General features: G+C 36.6%; 1 protein-coding gene across 5 annotated transcripts in view; it reads left to right on the top strand.

Moving 5' to 3' along the window:
* Positions 1 to 27,577, top strand: part of DGKH (diacylglycerol kinase eta) — a 158,523-nt gene that overhangs the window by 104,794 nt on the left and 26,152 nt on the right. For 3 of the 5 annotated variants that reach the window (XM_054071544.1, XM_054071534.1, XM_054071562.1), the window contains 14 exons: positions 289 to 421; positions 7,549 to 7,655; positions 8,798 to 8,923; positions 10,077 to 10,179; positions 11,268 to 11,430; positions 13,827 to 13,935; positions 14,236 to 14,375; positions 15,964 to 16,048; positions 17,897 to 17,982; positions 19,441 to 19,540; positions 21,001 to 21,277; positions 21,739 to 21,867; positions 25,870 to 26,004; positions 27,240 to 27,357. In XM_054071544.1, coding sequence (XP_053927519.1) covers positions 289 to 421; positions 7,549 to 7,655; positions 8,798 to 8,923; positions 10,077 to 10,179; positions 11,268 to 11,430; positions 13,827 to 13,935; positions 14,236 to 14,375; positions 15,964 to 16,048; positions 17,897 to 17,982; positions 19,441 to 19,540; positions 21,001 to 21,277; positions 21,739 to 21,867; positions 25,870 to 26,004; positions 27,240 to 27,357 — 1,811 coding nt within the window. Of the gene's footprint in view, positions 1 to 288; positions 422 to 7,548; positions 7,656 to 8,797; positions 8,924 to 10,076; positions 10,180 to 11,267; positions 11,431 to 13,826; positions 13,936 to 14,235; positions 14,376 to 15,963; positions 16,049 to 17,896; positions 17,983 to 19,440; positions 19,541 to 21,000; positions 21,278 to 21,738; positions 21,868 to 25,869; positions 26,005 to 27,239; positions 27,358 to 27,577 lie in introns of those variants that run through there. The other 2 variants (XM_054071553.1, XM_009557774.2) reach the window with 2 other exon arrangements.

Raw genomic sequence — 27,577 nt, 5'->3', positions numbered from 1 at the left:
TCAACAGATCAAGCTACAGGACACAGAACTGGAATATTCATCCTCCTTAGTGTGGAAAGTGTGTCTAATGTCAGTGGAGCTTCATATCATGACCTTTATCAGTGAAATGACAAGTTATTATCATACTTTTGTTTAGAAGTTTGGAGGGATAGCAGGCTGAATGCCGTTTGTAAAATACTTTTGGTGAACATGGCGTTGTTGTTTGCAATAATATGGAACCATAGGTAATTTCAGTCATTGTAGCTGTGTTCTGTACTTGCAAATTTGTCTTAACTTCTCCTTTACTAGACCGCACAGTTTAATGTGGAACATTTCTCAGGGATGCATAACTGGTACGCCTGCTCCCATGCCCGACCTACCTTCTGTAACGTGTGTAGAGAGAGCCTCTCTGGAGTCACTTCTCACGGCCTGTCTTGTGAAGGTAAAAGAAATGCTTTCTTCCTCCTGTTTATAATGATGCAGCTGTAGACAGATGGTTGAAAGTTTAAGACAAGTAGGGATTCTGAAAATAATGAGTAAGAAAAAAGCCTGAAGGGAAAAATCTGTTCACTAGAGTGATTTTCTTTTGGGCAGAGGGACTGCTAATGATCTGGCTAACCTTCTTTGTGCTCCAGGTGCCTTTTTCTAACTCATCTCCATAAAAGAGTTTCTTCTGCTGCAGCGATGAGTTTGGAATGTGGTGGGTGGAGGGTTTGCAAGAAAAGATAGGATTTATGTGATTTGCCCATCAGAAATGTGAAAGAAAATAGTCTTACCGGTTTGCAGAATTAGCGTTCCTCAGGTAAAAAATGTATAGTGGTAGTTGCTGCCCAAAATCTATAAAAATACTTAATGCTGTGCTCATTTCTGTGACCTCTTCACTTACAATTCATATTTGCTCTGTTCTTGCTGCCTGATCCTGTAGTACAGGCAGGACAGATGAGGACAGATTTATTGCTTTAAAAATTCTCTCATGCAGTGAGGGGGTAGACATGTAGGTGCTTTTGTGTTTTGATCGTTCAGCAGATGAAATCCAGCACAAAGATAAAGGATCTGTGGCTAAAACCGCAGTATTAAGCTTATCTGGAGAAATTATATTTGGCAAACATACTTATAAGAAACCTGAAGCAACTTATTAATTTTCACCTGCAGATTCTGTGAAAAAGTGGTAACAAGTCTGCTTGTGTTAGAATTCAGCAGAAAACCTGTGTAACCTTATGATATGTATGCTATGTAGAGATATGCAATTACCAAAATAGCTGATGGTCCAGAGAAGAGTTAGTTACACCATTCAAAACTTGATTTTTGGATGCACTTTACCCAACTGCAAATGCATTTCTGTAATTGATGCTGTCAAAATACTTGAAGTCTGAGCATAATAATGTATATTAAGGGAATCTTACAATGGAAACATTAACTCACTGTCCTGAATTGTCCATGCTTTTAATGTAGCTAATGGTGTAGTTGCCAACGAATGAGACAAACCCGTTTCATAGCAATTAGAAGTAGCGTGGTTGCTTCCAGCTTCTCTAGTGTATGTTTTCTACTGCGTAGAAGTCTTTTGGACAGTTCTAAGGAAATTATAGTATTTTCAATGTCTGATACTGGCAGATGGAATTATCATGTGCTTAATTAAAATGCAGTTGTATTGCCTCTGTGTACAAATGCAGTTCTGTGTGCTCAGGCAAAGGAAGGGAAAGACTTCTTTCCCTTCATGAAGTATTTATCTTTTCATAAGTTAGTATTGTAGCTATTTTAAAAGATGGCTTAGCAAGAATTATTCTTGTAAGTTTATTAATGTTAATGATTTTGTTTCATAGTTTTCTGTTTTTTTCAGTGTCTTATTCTGCTTTTAAATATGGTTTAAATTTCCAAGAAATTGACATTAACTTTATACTAAGGAAGTTCCCATAATTTCCAGATTTGGACTTTGTCACTTTTTTGCATAACTTGCTAAAAACTAATGCTACCTTTATCAACATTTCTGAAGCGTGTTGATCTTTCAGCAGTTTTTAATAATGGCTTTTAATAATGGCTTTTAATAATGGGTTTTTCATAATGGCTTATGAAGGTAGATTGCATATGTTTTAACTGGTTCACAGTGTCCTAAATGTGTATGACCTGGATTGATTTATGTGTAGATAATGAGTTCTGGTGGAGAAGTGGTGGTGAAATTGGGAGTGCAACTGCTCACATTTAGCTGCCAATCAAACTGTGCCAGGGCTAAACTGTGATGTATTATGATATTATTTTATCTATTAATAATAATTAATAAGTCCTCTTACTTCTTAGTTACTCATTTATATCTATTTTCTTTACATTTTTCCCCAAGTAATTTTTAAAATAAGACAACTTTAATTGTGCATCTATTCTAACCTGTTTGACGGCTGACTCTTCTACTGCAGTACTTGTGCTTTGTCCCCAGTTCTGCGTATCTGTAAAAAAACATCCTTTATTACTTAATTAAGAAATGTATTTTGCTTTGATACTACTTGTTCTCTGAAATTCTTGTGTGATTATCATATTTACTTGCTTTTGCCATGTGCACTTCTAATGCATTTCACCAATTTTTTTTTTATTACCCTGTGTTAGCACTATACACTGTTTGAGGAGATGATGTAGGAAGTATGGAGTCCTAAGAGTCCCCAGACATGTTTTGTGCTACTTTCTCTCATTAGATCTTTTAAAAAATTGTTTAAATATTCATGCCTGACATCTGAAGCCTTTAGCACTGCTTAAGCTGGGAATGCATTTATATCTATTCTAAATTCAATTATTTGTGTGGTCATTGATCCTACGCTACTCTATTATGTCTTATATTGAGAAGCATGAGACGCTTCTTCTCAAGAGATATTGAAGCTTTACTTCCTCTCATTTGTTTGGGTTGCTGGCACACCAAGTTATCTTGAAAGTAACTTAGAGTTTTTGGACTCTTTGTGGTCTAATTTTTGACTGTTAACTGTAGGTAAATACAAAACTGAATCCCGTTGCTGATATTTTGCAGCTTACCATACCTTAGAAGATCAGTCCTGTAATATTTTACTCTCTTAATCCTGCCTGTGTCCAGCAGCGCTAAACAACTCAAGCCTCATTTATTTTGGCAATGAGTGTCTTCTCTTTCCAGGGTACCTTCCCTCCCAGTAGCCTTTGGCAAAGATTGACCAAATTAAACTTCCGCCTGTAAGTTTTGTGGAAGACAATGTAGGAAAAGACAGAACGTTAATAACTTTGCTGGCGAAATGATTGTGTGAATTTGAGTCTTTTTAGCAGTCAAAGAATCTCCATGTCTATGTGTCAAACTGAAGATGTAAATCCATATCAAACTGAGCTATATTCTTTTTCGTGCTCAAAAACCAATTGGCATTTGAAAAATGTAATCACACACTCCTTTGAGATGCAGTGCTATTCCTCCCAGAAGTTCCTTCTTTTGTGTGTTCTGAAAAGATAATCTTACCTTTCAAGTGTTGTCTGTTGTGTTGGTCTAGCTAGCTCTAAAAGACTGATATCTGCAACATTCATCCATTGTCTTTACTAAGACAGAGAAATTATAATTTTTTTGCCTTACTTTGGAAATTACTCCAGACTGGCTGAATCAAGTAAGGCTTTTGTTCTTTATGTGCCTCAAATGTTTCTCATTCAGTGTTTAGCTTGTGGTGTGCTCAGGAGTCTAAGAAATTGTCAGGTAAACCACAGGATACAGGGAATATTTAGGCAAAGAAATCTGAAGAAACTATAGATCATTATCTACAGAAACATTCAAAGCTTTCTAGCCTCGATTACTCTGTATTAATACCACACTTTTACCCAAGTCATTGCCACTGGAACACTGCTTTTATCGTTATTCTCAAAGATGTATTTCTTAATGTAGTGTTTTCATTATCATGACTGAATGTTGATGGTTGAATATCAAATATACCTAATAAGCTGGACATTGCAGTTTAAATGAGATGCTTTCTGCTGTGTTGAGTTGCACACACAAACAATATTGAAAGAACACTTTTGGACTGTAAAGTCAAGCAATAAGAAAACACCGGGATTAAATTGCCTCTGCAAATGCACTTTGTGCACTTGGTCTTTTTTCATTATGATTCGGAGGGGTTTGCCCATAACCCCCTGTTATTCTTACCTACTGGACAGGGTATTGTACGTGCACTACTTGAGTAGTTGTTATCTCCCAGACTTTTGCTACATTTTCTGCACAGGCTGCAGAGTGAATAGTGAATGGTGTGGTTAGGACAAGAAGGGATGCTCATTAAAGAATTGAGGATTACTCAAAAACTGCAGGTTTTGATTTTTTATCACACTGTGCCCCTTGGTAATCCTGGGGAAATAGCTTAAATAAGATTTTTGATCAAAGCAGTACTTGTGTGTCAGTAATACTTTGAAGATATACAGTATTAAAAAAAAAAAAAGTCGTAATTGTAATAGTACTGTGAGTAATAAAGGTAGTAGTAGTAATAATAATAATTACAAAAGGCCAGGGAGAAATGAATATTTGTGTCTAAAAAGCAATATTTAATTAGCTTTTGATAAATAAAGCAAATAACTGTTGAAAATTATGACCCTGAGTACAGCACAGCTACATACTTACCAGCTGCATCCATTGCATTTAGTGAATGAGGGTCCTAGTCTCAAAAAGCGTATGATCATATATATAACTGAACACTTTACACTTACATACGGAAGCTATCTTGCAAAGCTATATTGCAAGGTTAAGTTTGATGAGTAACTTAATTTTGTAGTACTTGTCTTTGTAATATGAGTATTGTTTTAGCACTCTGTAATATTAATTTAACTTATAGAGTTATTTATTTGGATGAAAATAGTAAAAACTATCAAGAAACTGATGAATTTTATTCTTTGTGACATAGACATAAGCTTCAGATTTTAGTGAGATTAGGTTGCTGTCTTCACGAGTCACTCCATGTTCACTGTGACTTGTCCATACATCATGTGATAGTATTCTTGGAAACAAAACAGCAGGTTTCTTGGAACACCTGAAGACAAATCCTTCCATCTTGACAACTGAAACTATAGATACCTGCTCAGGGATCTTCAGATCAGTTTCAGAACTTTGGCTTTGGCCTTTGAAGTTGGAAAAGAACAGCCTGAGCCGGTTCTTTGAAGGGAAAACTCATCATAAAACAGGTGATAGAGTGATAAGTTTGGCAGAAAAAAAATTGAGTGTCTTGCCAATGTAGTTGAATGAATTGATGGGTGGTTAGAATGAAAGCCCTTTGAGACAGAAGTGTTCCATAAAAAGTGTTATATTTTCAGTGCAAAAGATCCTATGACAATGTTCAGTAATGTTGGGTTTTCTTCATTATAGATAATAATAGCTCTGGATTTAATCACTGTGTCTGACAGCAGATGTTAGTACCGCTGTGACAACTGCTAATTAAGCAGTTCTTTTGGTTGGCTTTCTGAGAGACCTGCTTCATATTCCAGCTAGAAACATTCATACTGGAAATTAAAATTTAAAATAATGTTCTATGCATATTCTCGATGTAGTTTGGCTAAATTTTTCCTTTTCTCATCTTTTAACTTTCGTTGGTGAAGTTATGACAATTGATGTTTAGCAGTATGTCTGCATATTTCCAAAAGATTTCAGATACCAGACTGATTCATGAATGGGATACAGTGTCATCTGAGAGAAAATAAGTTAGGGGATTGTGGTAACTAAGGTTAAGATTTGATTTAAAATTTTCCTTTCTATACCCATCTCTTTCATACTGCTGTGTATGTTGTTCTGGAGTTACATCTGTTTCTGAAGGTTATTGATTTGAGTAACGTTTAATGCTCAGAGTAACATGAATAATTGTTGGTGATAATAATTGTTGGTGATATCAGGGATGCAGGGTAGTGCCCTACAGAAAGTCTGGTCTGAGACTGTGTAAGTTACTGTACCCACAAAGCAAGCACTAGCCGCCACTTTCCATCCATGGTGTGGCTTGCTGTAACTCTTCAGGTCCTGGCCTTGGATTTGTGCTTGGCTTATTGAGAGAGCAGAGGTTGAATACAGGTTCCTGAGGTCTATTTGAATTGTAGCTCAGTGGAACTTGAAAATTCCCTTACTTTGTTATGTCTTCATAATTTGGAATTTGCTGTTGTTCCTCATCCCTGATCTGGTCTGTTTTAATCTGTGTGGCAAAGGCAAATACATATAATTCATGAGTAGGAAGCTGAATTCGGTGGCATGTCTTTACCAGAACATTCAAGTGGCAAAACTCATCGCTCTAAAGCGCAGCCTTTATTTCTGTCCTTCTGTGCGAACTTTAGATGCTTGGAACCAGCATAGGTTGACGAATACACGATATGACACTGAGCTGTTTTGAAACTGGAGCCTACTCTGTTTATTGTGGAATATAGAGTATTTGCACACTTCGGGTCTATAAATGCTGCTTTTTGAAATGACCCCGAGAGTTACTGTAAAAGCAACAAAACTTCCTTTTCTGTTTCCTTCTCTTTCTTTGAGCTAAGAGCGCGTTTTCACACGTCTCCCAGAACAGTGGGGTTTGCTCTCAAACTCAGATGTTACTTAAATAGTCTCAATTCACTTTTTAAATTGATCTGGCAATGGATCAGTGAAATTAAAATGAGAAATTTATGATTCACAAGACCTTTTGTACCATGGCTTAATGTTTTTAAATGGTGGACAAGCAATAGGCCAAAGCTTTTGATAGTTTCCTGTCAAATATTTGTTTGGACAGAGAACTACTACTTCTGGTCTGCTAGCTAGTTCTCATAAACCTTTAATGGTCTTTGCCAAAATAATTTATATAATGCACTCCAAATAGAATGATGTCATGCACTTCCAGTAACAGAAGTGCCCACAGTTGGGTGCGTCAGTCTATTTGGTCTAATATGGTATCATTAACTAGTCATATTAACTAGTCATATTAACCGAGTTGAACAAAACACTAGTAGTTACTAGTGTCAAAATGTCTGCTTGTGCAGGCTTGTACATGCTTGTGCTGAGTATTCCAATCAGTAGATATTTAGTGAGTAATCCAAGGTGAAGTCGGGCTCTTCTCACTTAATGTAGGCTCTTACAAGATATTATAACTACCGGTATCCTGAATAAATGTATCATCACCTAATCCTTCACTTTCTCAGCTTCTGGAAAAACAGGGATAGTGCAGTACCCAGAATGGATCCTTGAAGCAGAGAAACCAAGCTCTTGAAGCAAAATAGTTCTGTGAAACACTGCCCAGCCACCTCTTACAAATTCAAACCAGGTATCTGAGTTGTGTCACTGGAGGATTAGAAAAGACAAAAACACGTTTAAAGATATATTTGTACTTTGCGTTGTGCCTGAAACAATGGTGACCGAAGTAAATTGAGGACACACTTCAACATGGGCTACACTAAGGAGTTAAACTTAGTTTAGAGAGTTAAATCTGGAGTGATTATGAACTGAATTTTCTTTTAGTCGGCTTGTGTCATGTGTACAACAGAGTGACATGTACTTGGCTGCTTTACGGAATATCTGTGTTTAATTTTTTTAAAGATATGTGTCATTAAAATACAGCAAATAACATACTATGTGTGTTTATGTGTGCCTTCCAGTGTGTAAGTTCAAAGCACATAAAAGATGCGCTGTCCGAGCAACAAATAACTGCAAATGGACTACATTAGCCTCAATTGGAAAAGACATAATAGAAGATGAAGATGGTGTAAGTACTATTCACATTTACAGTATTTTCCAAAGCTATTTCTTCTTTGTGGGGGGGGAAAAAAAAAGGAAGACTAAGAGTACAAATATCGCTGTGTGACCCATTGAAGTCAACGGTAGGTGGTTGTATTCCTGAATGCTTTTCAAAGATTAACGGGTGTTTAGAAAAAAAATTGCATTCCTATCTCAGGAGACAAGTTTAGTATCTGTGGGTGCTACATTGCAGCTATGTTACAAGATTTTAAAGGCCTCATGCAGAGAGACTCTAAAGCTGGAGAATTGCTCCCAGAACTTCCTACTGCTCTTAAGCAAAGGTGGTATTTTGTGCTGCTGCCATGCTGTTTGGCAATCTAATATGTGTCCTCCTTGCTGATAGCTGTTCCCCAGGAGGCTTGCTAGAATTCAATGAGGGAGAGGGGTGAGGTGTACTGAAGTTCTTGCTGATGAAAGCAGAAATTTTAAAATTAGCAGGAGAAAAGAAGAAAAGCTTTTCAGAGGTTTATTGTGATAGATGGGTTATTTTTACAAACACAACTATGTACATGCCACTGGGATGAGACTTCTTCCTAAAAGGTTTGTACTGAGTTGCACACTCATGCGTATCATTCCATCTTGGAGCTCTACATGATATTAATGGGATAGTGTGCACAGAATAAAGCTTTGCACTGCATTTAGGGACTGCTTGATAGAGGTGTGGCTTATCAGCCATGGTGACTGAAGGGGTATGTAAAGCCACAGAGTTGTTCTGCTGTCCTTCTTATTCTTCTGAATTTTAGTTACTTTATTTGGTTTGTGTCATGTATTGAACATTAGGTGAAGTGAATGGGTTTTTATTTGTATGACGAAGTCACAAGATTTAAGTGCCCCCTTGTTTTGTGGTTAGTTGCTACCATAGTACCACGAATAGTTGAATGAGGTGTCTCTCCCTTCTTCAAGTGTCACGTTTTCCACATGGCATGTGAAACATCACCGTAGTACACATTCATAGCTGCTTCCTTGTGAGTGTCAGTGTCCGTTATCCTGGTCAGCCATACCTGCTTCTTTGATGAGAGGGTAGAAGTAGTTTAAATCCACCTATATTTGAGACAAAAGCCTCTTATTTCTATTTATGACTATTTAACTTTCGTGATTACTTCTTCACAGATAGCTATGCCTCATCAGTGGTTAGAGGGTAACCTGCCTGTCAGTGCCAAATGCGCCGTCTGTGACAAGACTTGTGGCAGTGTTTTACGCCTGCAAGATTGGAAGTGCCTTTGGTGTAAAGCTATGGTAGGTGCAGTGAATCACATCCAAGCATCAAGGATTTTGCCAGCATTATTGCTCGCCGTTATTTTTATTTTGTCATTTCATAACCATACTTTTGGATTAAGTAGGAGCAGGCAGCTTGTGCAAACTCAGGTCTCTCTAATGTTCATAATTTGTCATGACTGTCATACTTACTTCAGTTAATTTTTAATACACCCACAGATGCAGCTTTTATTTAATAGGTGATGTCATCTAATGTGTTTTCTCTGCCTGCTTCTAACTGATAGCTGAAGGTTCAAATGCCTGTTCCATATGCCTGATAATCATGTTGCTTTCTTGGTTCTTTTATTATAGATATTTCTTAATAATATATTAGTAATATTAATAGTTACGAATATTTATTAATAATAATGTAATAATGTTTTTAATACTGGAAAATCTTGAAATTCTCTTCTTCAGGACACTCTGTAGATTGAAATTCTATAATATGCTATTGCTGTTTCTCCAAAATATAATTTTCTCTTAGATGGATTCCATATGCTAGGCTGTAGAAGTGGAAAGTCAGCGGGTTTTTCATTGTTGAACCTTTCAGCATATATATGTCTGAGGCTGTGTGTGTGTAGGCAGTGGGAAATGATTGGCATCTCCAGAGGTGATTTGAAATTCAGGTGAAGTCCAGCACCCTCTGTGTGTGCCTGTTTTTCCAGTAACTACAGAAGAGACCTCTGCAATGCATAGTTTATGGGACCCACCTTTGGGAGGTTGGTCTGGCATGGTAGATGTGCTACCTTTAGTGCAGATAAGTCTTCTAGAACATCCAGTCTTATACAGAGATATGCTGTGCACATGCAAAGCAATATCTGCTGCACCCAGCACAGATGTGGGCTGCTGGGAGTTTGGTCCTGCCTTGCTTGTGCAGGGAGGTCATTCCTGTGAAAGGATGATTCTACTATAGGGGTAGCTGAAGATGAAGTACTCCAAGGACTCCAAAACTTATGTTTTGAGGAATGAATAACAAGCCTTTGTGGTTGAACATTCATATGTATTTTTTTCCAGACACACTCCTCTTCCCTCTACACCTAAATGTTTATTAGTCCACTTTTGGTACATACTGAATCAGTTATGCTTTCCCCCCAAAATTCCACTGTAGGCAAATAATTTTGTCTTTCTTTTATAGGTTCACACTGCCTGTAAAGATCTGTATCCTCGTAAATGTCCACTTGGCCAATGTAAGGTATCGATCATACCTCCAACAGCTCTAAACAGTATAGACTCTGATGGTACGTAGTATTGTAGTGTGTTCAGTGGTAGCTCTGGACTTGCAGTGCCTAGTGAGATCTATATAACTAAACAAGGCTAAAATCCTTCTGCTGAGCAGGTGAATGCACTCTATTTACTTGCTATGTGTTGTCTTAGACTAGAGTGTCATGCTGTGATTTATTATTCATACTGGAAGTTTGTTCCATGTGTGAAATTATTTTTCTTGGCATTTAGAGAAATTAATCAAACCTTATTTTAATATTTTAAATTATACATTATGATAATGTGGAATTAAATTAGCATCCTTCAATGCCAATTTTTTATTTGTAGCTTTAGTAATTTTTTTAGTGATAGAAAACAACATAGTCATTTTAATATTGCCTGAAACAAATGTCAAAACCTATACCTGTGATGTCTGCTTTTGAAGTGTTGCCGAGAAACCAGTACATCCATGGACCGGTCATATTAGTGGCAACAGTGTCCATTATTACTACTTACTAAAGACCTTAAAGAAAGCCTGCTGTAATGCATTGATTTTAGTAAGCTTTGGATCACAACTGAAGGTCTGTTGTTTAGTGATTCCATTACAACGGTAGTATAACTTCAGTCTGAGTAAAAAGGTCTCATGCAAAGTCTCACCTGGGAGCAACTGAGTACAGGAACTTTTAAAATCTCTGAATACTCTTAGAAATGTCTTACAGTTGTGGATGATCCAATTCAACCTACTAAGCCTAAAGAAAAATCAGATTTAAAACCAAACACTAGTAACTGAAATATATATTTAAACGTGATAACCTGGGAAGATGAGATTTGAGAAGTAGGCTTATAGGTTAATAAACTTTTTCACTGTGGAAAACCAATAAAGCTATTGTCTTCAGGATTTTACTAAATCTAGACACTGAAAATACTTGAAAGAGAAAAATGAACTGCTAAATCTTCAGCAATATTTTCCTTGCAGAGCTAGTATTCAGTTTAGCATTTACACCATGCATGATAAAATGTACTTCTTTTGTCCTTCATCCCTTTCTTCCTCTTGTCCATGATTTCTTTTTGTGTTGTTCATATTAGAAAGCCTTATTTATTTCATTCTTTCTAACTATGTTCACAGGTTTCTGGAAAGCCACATGCCCGCCATCCTGTGCCAGTCCTCTTTTAGTTTTTGTTAACTCAAAGAGTGGAGACAATCAGGGAGTAAAGTTTCTTCGTCGATTCAAACAGTCGTTAAATCCAGCTCAGGTGTTCGATTTAATGAATGGTGGACCTCACTTAGGGTAATGATCTTGGAAATCTTGAGCAATCCTTTTTGCAAGGGAATTTAGTTTGAAGTATACTGTTGTGTTGTCCCCTTGTTGCTATTATTCTATCACCAGTATCTGCTATGACTTCCTAATTAAAATTTAATAGATAACAGAATTTCGGGATGAATTCTGGTGGGGGAAGGGATTGTAAGATAATATTTTCTTTTTGGAAGAACTCACTTGAAAATTCAAAACTCGAATCCATCAGCCCAAGTTTTTTTGTGGCATTTTGGCTGGCTTTGACTTCTATTAACTGGTATGGTTAAAAACCATTACAAATGTTTAGACTCTTTCCTGAACCACGGCCTGGGTGCTTTTCTTCCATTTCACATGCATAATTCAGATATTCCTGTAACTTTGTGGTGAGCAGCTATGGAATAAAACAGTTTTCTAAATGTACTCTGTATCTTTTTGAACTCTGAACACAAATGTCAGTGGGGGAGTCTGCAGCAGCTGATGGATGAGTACACTAAAACAATTTGCTTTGGAAAACTACATTCAAAATATAGTTTTAGGCAACATATGCAAATGGTCAAGAAAACGAGCATCTCGAAAAACTTGGAGCATGAATACAAATACAACCTTCAGGCATTCCACAAAATCTAGGATTGATTGTTGGAGAGATAAGGATGAAATTTGCATAGTGGTGGCCACAATCCAACCATATTTGCACATTGAATTCATGCACATTTTTCCATTGCCTAACGTAATTCCACTCAGATGCAGTGATTTGGTTAAATGGCCTGTTAATATCAATTATAGCAACTAGAAACACTAATTTTTATACTCTTCAAGATGCAGAATTATGCTTGCATGATAAAAATGTTGATTAAACAAATGCTAAAGAAATCAGTTCAAACAGTTAGAAAATATATGTATAATGGAATACAGCTGTGGGTTTTTGTAATTAGTACTGTGTTATGGACACATTATATTAACTCTTTTAAGTTGTAATTTTATTTTCATTATAACCCTGCTTTAAATCTGAATTTAAGCCAAGTCCCTTTCAACTAACATTTTGTATGTGTAATTATAATGACAGACAAAAAAAGGAGGGTCATCTTAATTGGAGTCAATATTTGAGAGAGGGCAGTCTGAAAAATATGTCTGTTCACAAGTTCTCTTGCTTCATCTAGTTGTACCCACAGGTGGCATGGTTCAGGGAGCTCCCTTTGTTCTGTACAGTAATTGTAGGTCAGATCAGTTGCCGTTAAACATTTTTCCCAAATGGTTTCCAAAGAGAGGTCCTTCACAGTTATTCTATCAGGTCATGCTGATGTCTGCTTTTTCGTAGTTGATCTAAAAAGAAGAGTTGTATTCTTTGAGAGAATATATTTCTAAGAGGTTTCCTCCTTTTTCTCAGGGTAGGAGAAATTGTACTGGTATCAACATTTTTTGCTTAAAAATCTGCATCTGTAGTTCTGAATAGGTTTCTGCCTTTCATATAGAGGTGATATTATTTTCTTTAGAAAAAAAATAGAAATGCTTAAAAAAAACTGTGATCTTAATATGTTGCTTTTTTGAAATAGTTCTGAGATTATACATATTCTGGAAAATAACATGCTTTAAAAATAAGCATCTTTATTATTTTAAGAGTTTCTACTTTCCAAATTTTTTATTTCTTTAAGTTTAAATCCCTGTTGTTTTTACCTCTTGACTGTTTCTTGACATCTCATTCCCCTTTTCTCTGTCTCTCACCTTTCTAGTTGTTTGTCTCTCTTGTCCTCCTTTTCTGTACTGCCAAAACGTTGTATCCTGTAGTTGTTAAAGTCAGAGAACAAGAGGAAGAGCCATAGGAAACGAAAGCAGGATACAGTAAAGATATAATATGAAATACTAATGTTACTTGTTTTATAATGTTGTGATCACCTTATGTGTAATAATTGCCTCAAACTGTCCTTGCATTTGGTTAGTCTTGCATTGGGAAAAGCCCACCTGTATTGTGGAGCACATCCTTATCATTGTGTCTTAACCTCTTGTTGAAAACCTCCCTCTTGGTGCCTTGTGCTTCTGGCTCAAATGGGAAGCACAGAGCAGTTGAAATGTCATGGTTTAAAATTTAAAAAAAATATTAATAAAATTATTGTAATAATATGAATGAAATCCTGAAAACAATATCAAGAGAATTTTTTAAAGTAAAACTCAGCATGTTATTTGTCAGAAATGTCAGTGTAAGTGAAATATACAGCAGTTGATGGGATGCAGACAGATTTGCTCAGTAATTGGTTATATCCACATACTCCAGGGCAATAAAAGAACTACCATAAAGGTGTTGTGCACTGTATTTTCATGTAATGATTGCTAATGAATACAACTGGTCTCTTGCTGATGGACATGACTGGCTCTAACAAGCTGGGTTTTCTCTGCAGTTTGCGGTTATTTCAGAAGTTTGACAACTTCAGGATTCTTGTGTGTGGTGGTGATGGAAGCGTGGGTTGGGTCTTGTCAGAAATTGATAAGCTCAGCTTGCACAAACAGGCAAGTGTATATGCTTACTTTCCTTGAGTACGCTGACTAGACATAATTTTACATGCTTACTTTTCTTTGACTTGGTTCTTTGTCATGTATGTGTATGTGGGCCAAACTCCTCGATATTTACTATTAAATGAAAATTTTCACTGGCATAAACACATGGAATTGCACAATTTGATTTACGAGCTTTAGACATCAGCTGTATAATTAGCATTTGTGGCTTGAAATAATAACAAGCATTTGTAGTAGTTTGTACTTTTTCTTTCTAATTTTCAGTAGTAGATTTGCTCCTGTGTTGTGTTTCAGTGTCAGTTAGGAGTGTTACCTCTTGGTACTGGAAATGACCTTGCTCGTGTCCTTGGATGGGGAGGATCCTGTGATGATGATACGCAACTGCCTCAGATTTTGGAGAAACTAGAACGAGCCAGCACAAAAATGTTAGACAGGTAACCTGAGTATACATATACATGATTTACCATGAGATTCAAATTGTGTTTGTTTGGGTTTCTGATGGCCTAAATTCCTCTGAGAGACTTAAAGTTCAGTGGTTTGGGTTTTTAGGGTGCAGATTATAAGCATGAGGGAAGTTGAGTTAGTAATGGGGCACGTCTTCAACGTTCTTTTTAACCTGAAGAGTCGGAAGAGAAAGCAGTTGATGAAACAGGGAAGCATGTTGTCCCAAGATGAACAAAAAATGACAGTGTATTGCATAGCTGATGAAGCTGCATAACTGCCTTTTACAAGAAGATGTAAGCATTAAGAAATGGTATAGATTCAAAATCATTTGGAGCAGTTGGAGACTCCACGCATGCTATTAAATACCATTGAAGGTAGCATCTTTACTTAGGTGCTGTTTTACACCTGGGCTCTCTCTCCTTGGATGTAGGGAGAACTCACATCATATGCTTTCAGCCTTTGTGAAATATCCTGAGGCATCAGCTGTGGACAAGCTTCTGGGCTAACTGGATCTTTAGCTTGATTCACTACTAATATTTCTGTTTGAGGCATTTTATTAGTGAAATGCAAGTGATTTCCTCACTGTTTGTGTTGTGTACTTTCCATCCATAAAGCGAAGGAACAATCCTGATTTTACAAGAGTTAGAGATGGTGGCAGTCATATTGTTCTAAAAAAGATGTAACACTGCAGTTGAGAGGACTATTTCTTGGTCTATGTCTTTCTTTCATGGGTGGTTCTGTTCTTTCTCTAGTTACAAACCCTTGAATATCGTCAAAGAAGGTTTTATTTAGAATTTTTTAAATGAAATAGAGAAATAAGTCCTTCGTTATTTTAGGTTTTCTGCAGACTACTTGATTGTTTTACAGCCAAGTATGTAGAGAAATGCTTGTTACTGATCTTTAGAGGTAATTGTTGGTCTGGGCATTCTAAAAGATTTTATTATTAAATCATTGTTTGGCTTTTTCTGTACTGAAAAACAGTTTCATTTTTGCTCTAATTTCAATAGTCTTGCTCCCAAGGCCATCTGCAGTGATTACTTGCTCTTTTCAACAGGCTTTGAAGGGTGTTGCTATTAATTGTTCCTTATTAGCTGTGCTGTAGAGTGCTGTGCTGTAGAGTACTGTGCTTTACCTGGGGAAAAAGATGTATATATCAATGAAGATACTTCATTATTTGCTTTGTTCTCATGCCTGCCTTCCCTAGTTGGGATGAAAACCTTTTTTTTTTTTTTTTTTCTTGGAACACATCTGTTTTCCTTTGACTTCTGCAGTTAGGTTGCGCAAATTCTTTTGCGCTGTGAAGGCTTCACTGGAAAATCTTTGTTGCCTGCATTGAATATCCCATGATTTGTTCACAAATAAGGCTCATCATCAAATCACTAACAAATAATCTGAGCAATAAAACAAATTGCTATCGTATATCTTATTTATTTCAATCCATATGCAATTTGCTGTCTTTTTTAAATGTTTTTAACGTACTGTTCTGTGGTGTGACAATGAATTTTGGTTTTGGTGATATGTTAGACAAAAGATTAAACTAACAATCTGGAAACCTAAATGCTATTACTTGTCTTTTAGGTGGAGTATAATGTCATATGAATTGAAATTACCAGTAAAGCCTTCCATTCTTCCAGTGACTGCAGAGGAGTCAGAAGAATGCCAGGTGAACACTGGTTTTGTTGTTTCATAAACTTAACTTTGAGCCTCTAGGATGACAATGTTTATAATTGAGGCACTCGTGTGTGAAAAATAGAAACAGATGTTTTGTGATCTTCTAACTGAATTGAGTTAGCATCTGTTCATGGCATCTATTTCAAGTAATTACTGTTTCCAGTTCTGTATTATTTGCCAAAAATGAGTCAAGGTAAGGAGTCTTCAGCGGGGCAGTCAGAAAAATGTCTTCTTGAGAAATGTTGTTTTTATATATCTTATATTAATCTTTTAGCTTATGTGTTACAGATAATATACGCATTAATTTATATGTAAGACTTTAATATAGCATTTAATTCTTATATAACACCATACTATTCTATATTTCATAATTACTTTAGATAATAATATATATTATTTTATATACAATAATATAATATATTATAGCTATGCTATTATAAGTAAAGCTCTGTATACTGTAATATATTTATAATATATAGGGAGTATATATTAATGTATATAAAAGACAAATGTTTTGCTATCTTCAGTTTCAAATAAGTATTGGAAAAACCCAGTATTTTGAAGGCAAGAGTTGTATTCTGAGAGAAAGAAGCTTTTTGCAGCTTTTAAAAGTGAGTTAGAACAGGTGATGACACCCAGCTTTTTCTTTTTTTTTTTTTCAGAGAGCTCAAAATCTAAACTGACCTCAAAGAAAAGCGTAGTCTGTCAGACTAGATTTGTGCTGGTACAGTCTGATGAGGTTTACATTTTGAAGGAGAATGAGATGCTTTAATCAAAGTAATTGGCACGAAAAGCCTGACTAGAAGTTGTAAAATAATATATTCCTTTAGAAAGTTAATGCATATCAACTTTAGCTCAAAAATACTTGAGAAGCAATAATTAATCAGCAGATTCCTGAATATTTTAATAATTCAGGCTATTTTAATTGGTAAGGAGGTTATAACCTTTGACAGACTGCTGGATACAGAGGTGCAAAAAGGCTGGGACTCCACTGACTGAGATTTTAACAGGGTTGCTTTGTGTACAGCTCTGTTTCCAGTGTCAGACCAAATCTTTATGTTCTCTAATTTTGCAAGACTGTTAAAATCTTGAAGTGCATCTTCATGTTGTAAAGGAAAAAAAAATACACATTTTATTCTAGCTAGTTCTGGCTTCAAAACTGAATTTATTCCCTCGTGGAAATAGAAGAAACTGCTTGCATAAGACCTGGCTTTTATATAATCAGTCTGTAGGCTGTGGTTACCTGCCATTACTCTGAGTTGTAGAAAGCTGGTTTCTTTTGAGTAGGCTGTTCAATCTCCGTTTTAGTGGATTTTTATTAGTTTCTTGAGTTACGATATTCCAGAAAAAGAATGATAAACCTTGCAGTAGGAAATGTATTAAAGCACAGTTCAAAAAGAAAATAAAAGTACATATCTAATTATTTTTCTTTTTATTTCCTCCAGTTTCATGAGACTTGGTTTGATTCCAGAAGTTTTGTAGTGATTTTTAAACAACGGTAGTTCATTCTTACAGATAAATGGTTATATATTGTTTTTTCCCTTGAAATGAAAACTGATTTACTGTCAGGGTTCTACAACTAAGCATGGGGTTTAGGAGAGAAAAAAAGAACATTATATCTACCTTTGATATCAAGGGGAAAAACATACAAATTACAAGAGATTCCTAAAAGAAGCCATCATCAAATTTCAGAACTGCTTTTATTTTTAGCTTTAGATTTGAATTCGTTTAGAATTTTTTTTAAAACTGAGGTCTGAATCCATGCCTGTTTTAAGACAGGTTTGTGAAGATGTGAATCTGATCCATTCTAAATCTTTGCCGGCCTTTGCTGTGTTTTCAGATATCTGCTTATGAGGACTCAGTTGCTGCTCATCTCGCAAAAATTCTCAATTCTGATCAGCACTCAGTTGTCATATCATCTGCCAAGTGAGTTGATCAGTTTTATGTATGATGTGTGGGATAAATCCCCTGTGTAACGTCATCACTGTAATAACCTTCTGTGTAAGCCTGATTTTCTGATGGCTGGCCCAGCTGGCTTGGGTTAATATATCTTTATTTATATATTTCAGAGAGGATGTTTTGTCTGCAAAATTGTTATCTGGTACAATTGTAATGGATATCTTAAGTCTAAACACATCTTTTTTTTAAAAAAAGAAAAATCACATAATATCAATATACAGTGTTTTTTTAAAACACTCCAAATCAGTTTGCAGCTAAAATATGAAATTTATTGTTATTAATGCAAAATGAAATCTACTTCATGTTACATTTTTTCTGTTTTATTTAATGAGTACCATATCCTTAAGACAACAAACAGCTTCAACATTGTGAAGCAGAACTTCAGCTGTGTAGCTTTGTCAGAGCTCTGTCTATGTCAATTCAATAAACAGTAGTCTCAGACAACAGGCTTTTTTTCCCCAAACTGTAACACTTAAAAATGAGATACACGTACTTGGGAAATCATGGATATCATCTGAAATCAAGTGTACTCTGTGTATACCTTCTCTGTGAAAAAAACTTATATTTTGCAGTATGGAAAAAACCAGTGGCAGAATCTTCATCTGAATGTTATGGCATCTCATTTTTTTTCCTACTAAAAGCAAGTTAATAAAATTTCATTTTTAAATTATACATTGCGTTTGAAAATTAAACTGCAGGATATTATTATAACTCCAAATTCTAAATTGATTCTGTATCTTGTTAAATCTGTTTAGTTTCTGTCAAATAAATATAAACCAAGTGAACAGTACTAAGCAATTATCCACACCTTGTTAGTAAGTTTGCTGTCTGTCTGCAGAGTAGGCAAAAAGAATCAAGTCTTTCTCCAATTTACCCAAGGAAAATTCATTGCAGTCACTGTAGTTTGCCTAGAAATGCCTCAGGGTCAGCTGTGGTTCAAAAGCATGAGCTGTGAGTGGGACATGTGTGGCCATATGCTTTCATCTAAGAAATGCCCCAATAAAGTGAGTAGATTTTCTCCATGATTTCTAGGCTCCATCTCCTCATGGGACTTTGCAAGTTTGTGTTTGAAGTTAACAAGGCAAGTTTGCTAACAGCTCTGGTATGGAAGGTGTACAAGCAAGGGAATGAATAACATTGGTCAATGTTTGTTTCAGTTCTTAGAAATAAGAGACTTAGATACAATGTGTGCAGAGGCTTAACTAGAAAGAGAATAAGAGTTTTTATTGTAAAGCTTATTGCTTGAATTTGGCAAGCCGTGGACAAGGCTATAATCTGCTTTCTAAATTCAATCACAGAGTTCAGTTTCCAACCAGAATGGTGTATAGCAGTATGCACATAAACTAGTTGCCATAAGAATTTAATATTCAATACATATCTATTTCATTTCATTTGAGTTCTCCCCTCTCCTATTTTTTTCTTAAGAATATTATGTGAAACAGTAAAGGACTTCGTTGCCAAAATAGGGAAGACTTACGAAAAGCCAATGGAAAATGCAGAGGAAGCTGATGCCATGGCCATTAAAGTAAGACAATGACTATTTTCTGGTCTATTTTGTGGTTTTGTGTTATAGCTCACAGGTGTTTGATTTTTAAACATCTCGAGGATGCCCAGTGTGGCTTCCACTTCAACCAGGGACTTAAAAATTCTCTTCATAGTGCATAGAACAGTTATTTCTGAACTATCTTTAAACCATAAGACCCCTCTAAACTCTGTTTACACTCTTTTTCTTTGATAGAGTATATGGTAATGTATATAGAGGTAGATGGAAATATTCTGCATTAGGATTCACTCTAAAAGAGATTAAGTTAGCTAGAGGAGAAAAATGAAGAGGGAGTATGCTGGGAGAACAAAGGGAAGAGATACTGCAGTGTTAAAAATAGTGGCTTAAGCCGTAAATTGTGAAGATCATGTTGCAAAAGCATTAAAAAAACCCGTAAGATTTGGTATGAGGCACAAAATTTACAGCAGCTGAAAAGAAATGAAGAAAACAAGATCACTAACAACCCCAGAGTCAGGAAATGTACTTGCTAAATGGCAGTTCCTGGTTCATGTTTCTATTCATGCATATTCTAGAAAATGAATTTTCTTTTTTACTGTCCCAGGGCCAAACAGTGATGGTTTCCTTTCCCTTAAGCACAGAAAATGACCTCTTTTCCAGTGTACCTAGAGGGCAACTGCTCAGTCAGGAGTAGAGGTGTTTGACAGTGCTTGGTTCTGGCTTGAGCCTCTTTGCTCTGTGACAACTCACTTGCTTAAATGTATGACTCTGTTGCAAAATTCCCACCCCAAAACCCCCATCTGTTTTCAGTTCAGCAGCTAGCCAACTCCCCCATAGGTTCTCTCTTCAAACTGGGGTACTGAGCACCCACAGTCTCTTACAATGCATCATGTGGACAACTCTGAGCCTGCTGTCCATCGGCAGAGGAGTAAGATCTAATCTGTACCCTAGTTATGTGGCAGGCTGAGTTTAGAGCAGTGTGTTATTTTAGTGTGAATGTAAGGATTTCTTTATTGTAGTTGCTCTAATCTCGTTGGGCGTCACAGGATCTGTCTGAAAAAAACTACTCATAAGGTACGGATAGGATGAGAGGAAATGGACTCAAGTCTTAGATTGGATATTAGACAAAATTTCTTTACTGAAAGAGTGGTAAAGCATTGGGAGAGGCTGCCCAGGGAGTTGGTGGAGTCTCCATTCCTAGAGGTGCAGATGTGGCACTTCATGACATGGTTTAGTAGGCACAGTGGTGTTGAGCTGATGGTTGAACTTGATGATGTTAGAGGTCTTTTCCAGCCTCAATGATTCTGATATCTGGGTCTGGATTTGACACAGACAATTACATAGACACTTAGACACAGGCAACTGTAAATCCTGCCACATGGAAAAATTAGATCCTTCCCTATAATGTGGTACTTAATTTCCTGAAGGTGTTCTTATGTTCACTGTTGTTTTGTGCATGTGTATTTTCTTCCACTGTGTCACAGTGCACTGAGCTAAATGAGAAGCTAGACCTGTTGCTCCAGGCTCTTCACACAGAAGCCCAGGCTGCTCCCATGCTCACAGGCATCGCTTCTCCCATTGTGGAAGAAGAAGCAGAGGAGTTTTCAAGTGAGGAATCGCTGTCTGAAAGTAAAGAGCAATTAGTAGAGTGTGTCTCGAAGTCTTCCACACAGAAACTCTTCAAACCAAGGGAACAGTTAATGCTCCGGGCGAATAGCTTGAAGAAGGCTGTGAGGCAGATCATTGAACAAGCAGAAAAAGGTGCACATCAGCAACTTTTGATCCTAAATGATGGAATAAAGATGCAGCTTATTTTTTATTTATTAGCATAAACTTTCATTATTAAAGCTTGATTTCTACCTTTTTGCATAGATAAAGTTATGTGCTTATTACAGGCTGCAAGGAAAAGAAATAAGCTTGTTTGGATGGATGGATGGATGGCTGAATATATGAATGCGTATGTATGCACGCATGTGCACATATACAGCTGTTTCTTTTGTAACTATTGTCCTCCACAAAATGAAAATTCTTGACAGCAAACCTTTGTCAATGGGCAAAGGATTGCTAAACTATTTGACTATTTTTCACTGAACTGGTAGAAGAAATCTTATGTTAATATTTTTAAAATTAAAGCTACAGGAAAAAGAAGTTAATTTTTCCATTTATGCAGATTTTCTTTAAAGATCTTGAAACTTACTTTTTTTTTTTTTTTGAATAACCAGTTGTGGATGAGCAGAATGCTCATAGTGAAGAACAAGTGAACCAGTCCCCAGTAGAATATAGCAAAGAATTGGATGAATCCAAAGAAGAGGAAAAAGAGGAAGATACGAAGGAACTTGAGTCCCCATCAAGTGAGTAAATTAGGAATAAAATTATCTTAAATTATGCTATCTTCATTATCACAGAGCTCCTTCCCATGAAGAATTTCTTGCATTGGTGTCCCAAGTACTGATCATTAGTCCAGCTAGTTCCTTGGGGCTATAGGCCGCTGTATAGCAAGCTATATAGCGCGCCAATATACCAAGCTACTCTTGCTTTCCACGGCGTAGGGCCCCGTATCTACTCTGTTGTTGGTCAGGTGGACTTTACCAGCAGCTGCTTCCTAAGTGCTGCTGCTTACCTGTAGGAACATCATCCTGTCTTCACTGTGGAGCTCCGCAGGAAGACAGTGTGGGTAGCCTATGATGGGTTTTTAAATGCAACAGAAAGAACCTAGTTGTATTATTTGAGTAAATAATTATACAAAGGAATCAGAATATTAAGTGATCTGAGTTTGAAACAACTGGCTTGGAAGGTAGCATTTTCAGAAAGTTAAGAGCTCATTTTGTCACCAGGATTTCCTTTTGGCTATTCAGTGTTTGGTTACTGTGTGTAAAATGATATTGAGAGAATAGTCGTCTCCTGAAATAGCATAGTACTAATTCCTATATTTAAATGATAGGGGAAAATTTCTCCTTCATGTGTCCTTTACAAAATCTGCCACTGAGTGGCTGCAGTGGAAGAAGGAAGGACCTCCAGTAGGGAGGAGGTGTCCCTGCCGATTGCACGAGGGTTGGAACTAGATGATCTTTAAGGTCCCTTCCAGCCCAAACTATTCTATGATGCTATGATTTGTCTGTACAAGACCCTCACTTACTTCTTCCTTTCCTTGATTTTGACACCAAGCTAATCCAGCCAGAGACAAATGTCCTGTCGAGACATTTCCCATCGCAGACGTCAAGACTGCATTTTGTATTCACTGGTAGTTCATGTGCCAGGGTTGCTTAAGAGTCTCAAGCTGTGTAGTAATTTTAGGAAAGCTGCTTCTTACTATTGGTGGAAATTTCAATCTTTAACATATTATCGAAGTGGGCAGTGAAGCACTGCAGGTGAGGTCTCAAGATTATCTGTAAGTCATGGAGAAACAGTGGTAGCTGGTAGACAGCAAAAGCCGTTCTCTGGATATTTAGTGAGCAACTTCCTGTGGCAAAATGAACAAAGTTGTTTGGGATTTGCATCTTGTTCTGTTACCCTAACCCACACCAACATCTTTAAAAGGTGTCTTCATGAGGCTCTGCTCTGAAGCTGGTGCCTGTGTTGGTAATTTCTACCTTAGAAGGACGTTAGTCTCTTGATGCTTCTGTGAATTTGGAATCTCACATTTCCTTTTCTCCATGAATGGATTTCAGACTTTCTTCAATGACTGTCTCTTCCTTGGCCCCTCTCCTTTTACCTTGGTTATAGGAATCAATGCTTGTTGGTTCTATTTTTAATACTAGCTCATAGAGGATGCTGATCCTATGAATGCACCAATCCTACTGCCATAAATATATAATAAAATGAAAATATACACGTACTTATATCATATGTAGAAATATATATTACCACCTTATTTTTTGGTGATACAATTTCTACAGTTATTGGGGAACTGTATTATTCTTCATGCATTGGATATGTGTGAAATAGACTGCATATTAATGCTGTCAGTGGAAGATAGGTGTTTAGGGACAAAGCATGAAACATGATTTCAATTATCTGCAATGAAACATCAGTTTTCCTTGTTAGGGCTCTGTTGTTTTCATCAGAGCACGAACAACAAAAGTTTATCTTTATTGGAGTTATCCCCATGACTCTCATCTGTCAAATAAAGAGCAGCTGGTCTGTTGATTTTCCTATTTAATATAACTGCCTTGTTCCAAAGTACAGAGGGAGCAGACTGAGTGAATAGCATTGTGAATTTTTCAGTTGGATTATGAAAAATGAATGTTAATTTTGTTCAGAATATTATATTTTACCCTCTGAGGATCTTCCTGGTCATTCGATGAAGATAATATTTTTCCATATGTTATTTAACTTCATCTGAATATTTAATAACTCTCATTAGGTATCACTTGCTGGTTTTATTTATTTTCATTTTTTAATTTCTACTGCAGTGCTTTGTTGTGCACAGATACAAATCATTGTGTCATATTGCTATCCTGCAATACTATAGCATTCTGTGATAATTGCTAAGGCTGTTATACAGATGTTAAAGGCAGAAGGAGCTTTTAGTCCACTTGGTCAGACATTTCATATAAAACAGGCAGGAAATTTTCACCCATTTATCCCTGTCCCATATCTAATAATTTCTGTTTTACTTAAGCAAGTCATCCAGAAGGGTGGATGCTAATCCTGGGGTACAAGAGAGTGAAGAATTTGCCATTTCGTTGACTGTTCTGTGCTAGATTTTCATTGCTTAAAAAAAAAAAAAAAAAAAAAAAAAGGCATGAAATTATTTGAACACAATTTCTAATCCTTGGTTCTTGTTATTGCCATTGTCTCTAGATTTTCCCACTCTGCATATTCTTTCCACTAATGTCTTCAGACAGTACATCCACATTACTCTTAGGCTAAGTTATCGTGATTGATGTGAGATCATCTGTCCTCCTGCCACAAAAAAAGGGGATATTTTATCCTTTCCATCACATTCCTGGTGGCATTTTTCTTCTGCTTTCCTAGTGCTAGTCCTAATTTCTCTATTTTTGCTGAATATGTTCTTAGGTTTCGAGAGGAACCCATCAGATCACTTTGAAATTTCATTTTTTGTTCTGAGCTTCTTCAGATGGTCAATGTTCAAGTTGTCCTAAGCTGAAGTAGTTTGACATGTGAGATAATTTGGAGCAGAAGTAGCCAAGAAATTTCTGTGATCATCTGGTGTGCAAAATCTTTCTTACATGCACATGGAAATGATATAGCAAAGCATTCAGTAATACCTAAACTTTCTTCCCTGGGGCACCAGTTTCAGGCTGTTTCTGAAGGGGCTGAATTTCACAAACATTAACTTCCTTGGCTAAACCACCAGGCACTGGCATATTCTCTCAGCCTGCATGAAACTGGTTTTGTCTAGAAAGTAGATTATATCACCTGAGATCCACCCTCTGAAAAGCCTATCCCACCTCACCTCTAGAGGCAGTCCCAGGGATAACTGGCCTGACTGAGCTACCAGTGCCTCTTTCTGGACGTCTTCTCTTTACCCTTGGTTTTCTTCTCCTTTTTCCTGAGCTATTACCTGCCTTTGCCACCAACAATGTGATCAGCTACCAAACTTTGCTATCTGTCACAAGTTTTTTTTGATCCGTCTTCTGAAGAATTTTAACAAGTAAGTTATTTCACTTTGGGGGGGAACTGCTGGGTTTTTTTATATGAAAAAGACAAGGTGATGGTAAACCGATCTCCAACTGACCTCTCTCATGGGCTTTCTAACTGCAGAAGACAAGAATGTCTGAACACATTCCCTTCCTTGCAGTTTTTGGGTTGGCTGTAGATAAAGATGTCAGAGTTTTGTCTGAGGTTTTCAGAAACCTGAATCAGGTGGGGTGTCCATTTTAGCTTCTTGAAGCCAATAGCATGGCTATTGATCAGGTATTTCCATGGTCGATAGGTTACACTAGGTGTCCTTATTAAAATAGTTGTAAATAACAACTGTATAATAAAGGTATATTTATAGGTAAATATACATTGAGTTTAAGTTTAAATTTGTATGACTTTATTAACATGTTTATCAGAAGCTTACTAGAGCATTAAATACTACTGCATTTTAAGGTGTGTATAATTCAATTTTTGCTAGTAGCTTGAAGTATAAGTTGGGGGCTTGTCACATTGAATGCCACGCACACTTGTTCATTTTAATTTGTTCTTGTCACTTGATCTGTTTCTGAGTTTTCCTCCCTGTATTTAGAACAAAAACTGTGGTGTGAGGGGGAAGGATATTTGTCATGGAATGGTAATGCATTAAATGAATACTTCTGAAATATTTTCAGGGCTTTTAAAACAATGTATTTTGTAATGTCATAATAGATCTAATTAGTACTCTTATTTTTGCTTTTTCTGTATAGCTAAAACAGCTCCAAGATCTCCAGATAGACGTACAAGCCGAGGTGTCCATTCTCAGACAGGCTCTTTCTCTGCTCCAGCTTTGGCTGCAAGCAAGGAAAACCTCCCAGTGCTTAACACAAGAATCATCTGCCCAGGTAGTTATGATTTTTAAATCTGCTGTTCCTTATACTACTTTAATATTGCCTTCTGTTCCCCTGCTTGCTGTGAAATAACGATTTTTACTTCATGCCAAAAGCCCTGAATTTTTTTGAACCGACATACACATCTTTGTGTTCTACCATGTAGTAGGAAATGCAAAATAATGTGGAAGATTTCTGCTTGTTTGGCACAACACCAGGTGTAGAAGAAGAGTTGCCTTTGATTCTGGAGGATGAAAAGTGAAATTCAGGATCTTAGAATCATAGAATCCCAGGGTTGGAAGGGTCCTCTGAAGATTGTCTACTCCAGCCCTCTGCCCTGTGCAGAGACGTCTTCCACTAGATCAGGTTGCTCAAAGACCCTTCCAATCTGACCTTGAACACTTCCAGTTATGTGGTATCCACAACTTCTCGGGGCAACCTGTGCCAATGTCTCACCACCTTTATCACAAAAAATTTCTTATGTAAAGTTCAACTTTCTGAATGAGAGGTGCTTGAAGATACCTCTCAGGAAATGGGTAACTGAAACCACACAAAAATGCTGTGCAGTAAAAATCTGTTCTTATTCAAATATAATTAACACTAGAAGGCACCAGTTAGGCACTGTTTTAATTAACTTCCTTAGTATGGTTGAAACATAATGGAACTGAGTTTACATTTTTCTTTAGGTCAGTTTAAGTGAAAGCTTTTAGAAAGTACTTTTCTTTGTTTACATGCATTACACAGTGTTCTGTGGAGTGACTTTCCACAAATTAAGTTTGTTTAAACTATGACTTTCAGTTTTAAAAAAGGTGAGGGTATTCCTTAGGAATATTTCGAAAGGAAAGGACCAAAGGAAAACCATGGATGGTTTGGAGGTGAAGATTAAAGTGAATAAAAGCATCTAGTAGTCTTTGGTTATTAAGTCACTCATTTACTTACTATGCCAGCCAGTGAGTGTTGGCCTGAAATCCTGAATTTTCTTTGTTTCTTTCTCTCTGGTGGTACCTGACGAGTCAGCCACTGCACTGCAGCATAGCTGCCTTTCTGCTCAAAAGAGCCGTAAACCTGAAAAAATAACCAATATAGGTAAAAATTGAGATGGAAACACAATCATTCCCATTATGAATTTGATTACTACTTCATCTCGCAGTACATGCTGTATATTATGACAATATCTGTTTCTCTGTTTATCAAATACAAATTTTTTTTTTATATTTCCTTTTTTTTTATTTTTTTTATTTTTAAATCAGGTTTGAGGGCTGGTCTAGCTGCTTCTATTGCAGGAAGTTCAATTATTAGCAAAATGTTGCTAGCAAACATCGATCCATTTGGTGCTACGCCGTTTATTGACCCGGATCCAGATTCACTGTAAGAAAGTATTTTTCTTCCAAATTTACTGTTTTGCTTTAGTTTGCTTTTCTTAGGCTTTTTCTTTACATTTTGTAATCTTTTCTTTTCATTATGAAATTCTGTTTTGCTGTCACTTGGCTGTAGACCTCAAGGTCTGAAAACTGGTTGGATTGTGCCACTTTATTTATGAGTAGAGTAGAAGTGACATTTGCAGCAGAGAAAATATTAGGAGGCAATT

Source organism: Cuculus canorus, chromosome 1 (assembly GCF_017976375.1).
Source record: "Cuculus canorus isolate bCucCan1 chromosome 1, bCucCan1.pri, whole genome shotgun sequence".
In the NCBI taxonomy this organism is placed as follows: domain Eukaryota; kingdom Metazoa; phylum Chordata; class Aves; order Cuculiformes; family Cuculidae; genus Cuculus; species Cuculus canorus.
Note: the sequence above shows the minus strand (reverse complement) of the source record. Positions and strands in the feature narration are given on the sequence as shown.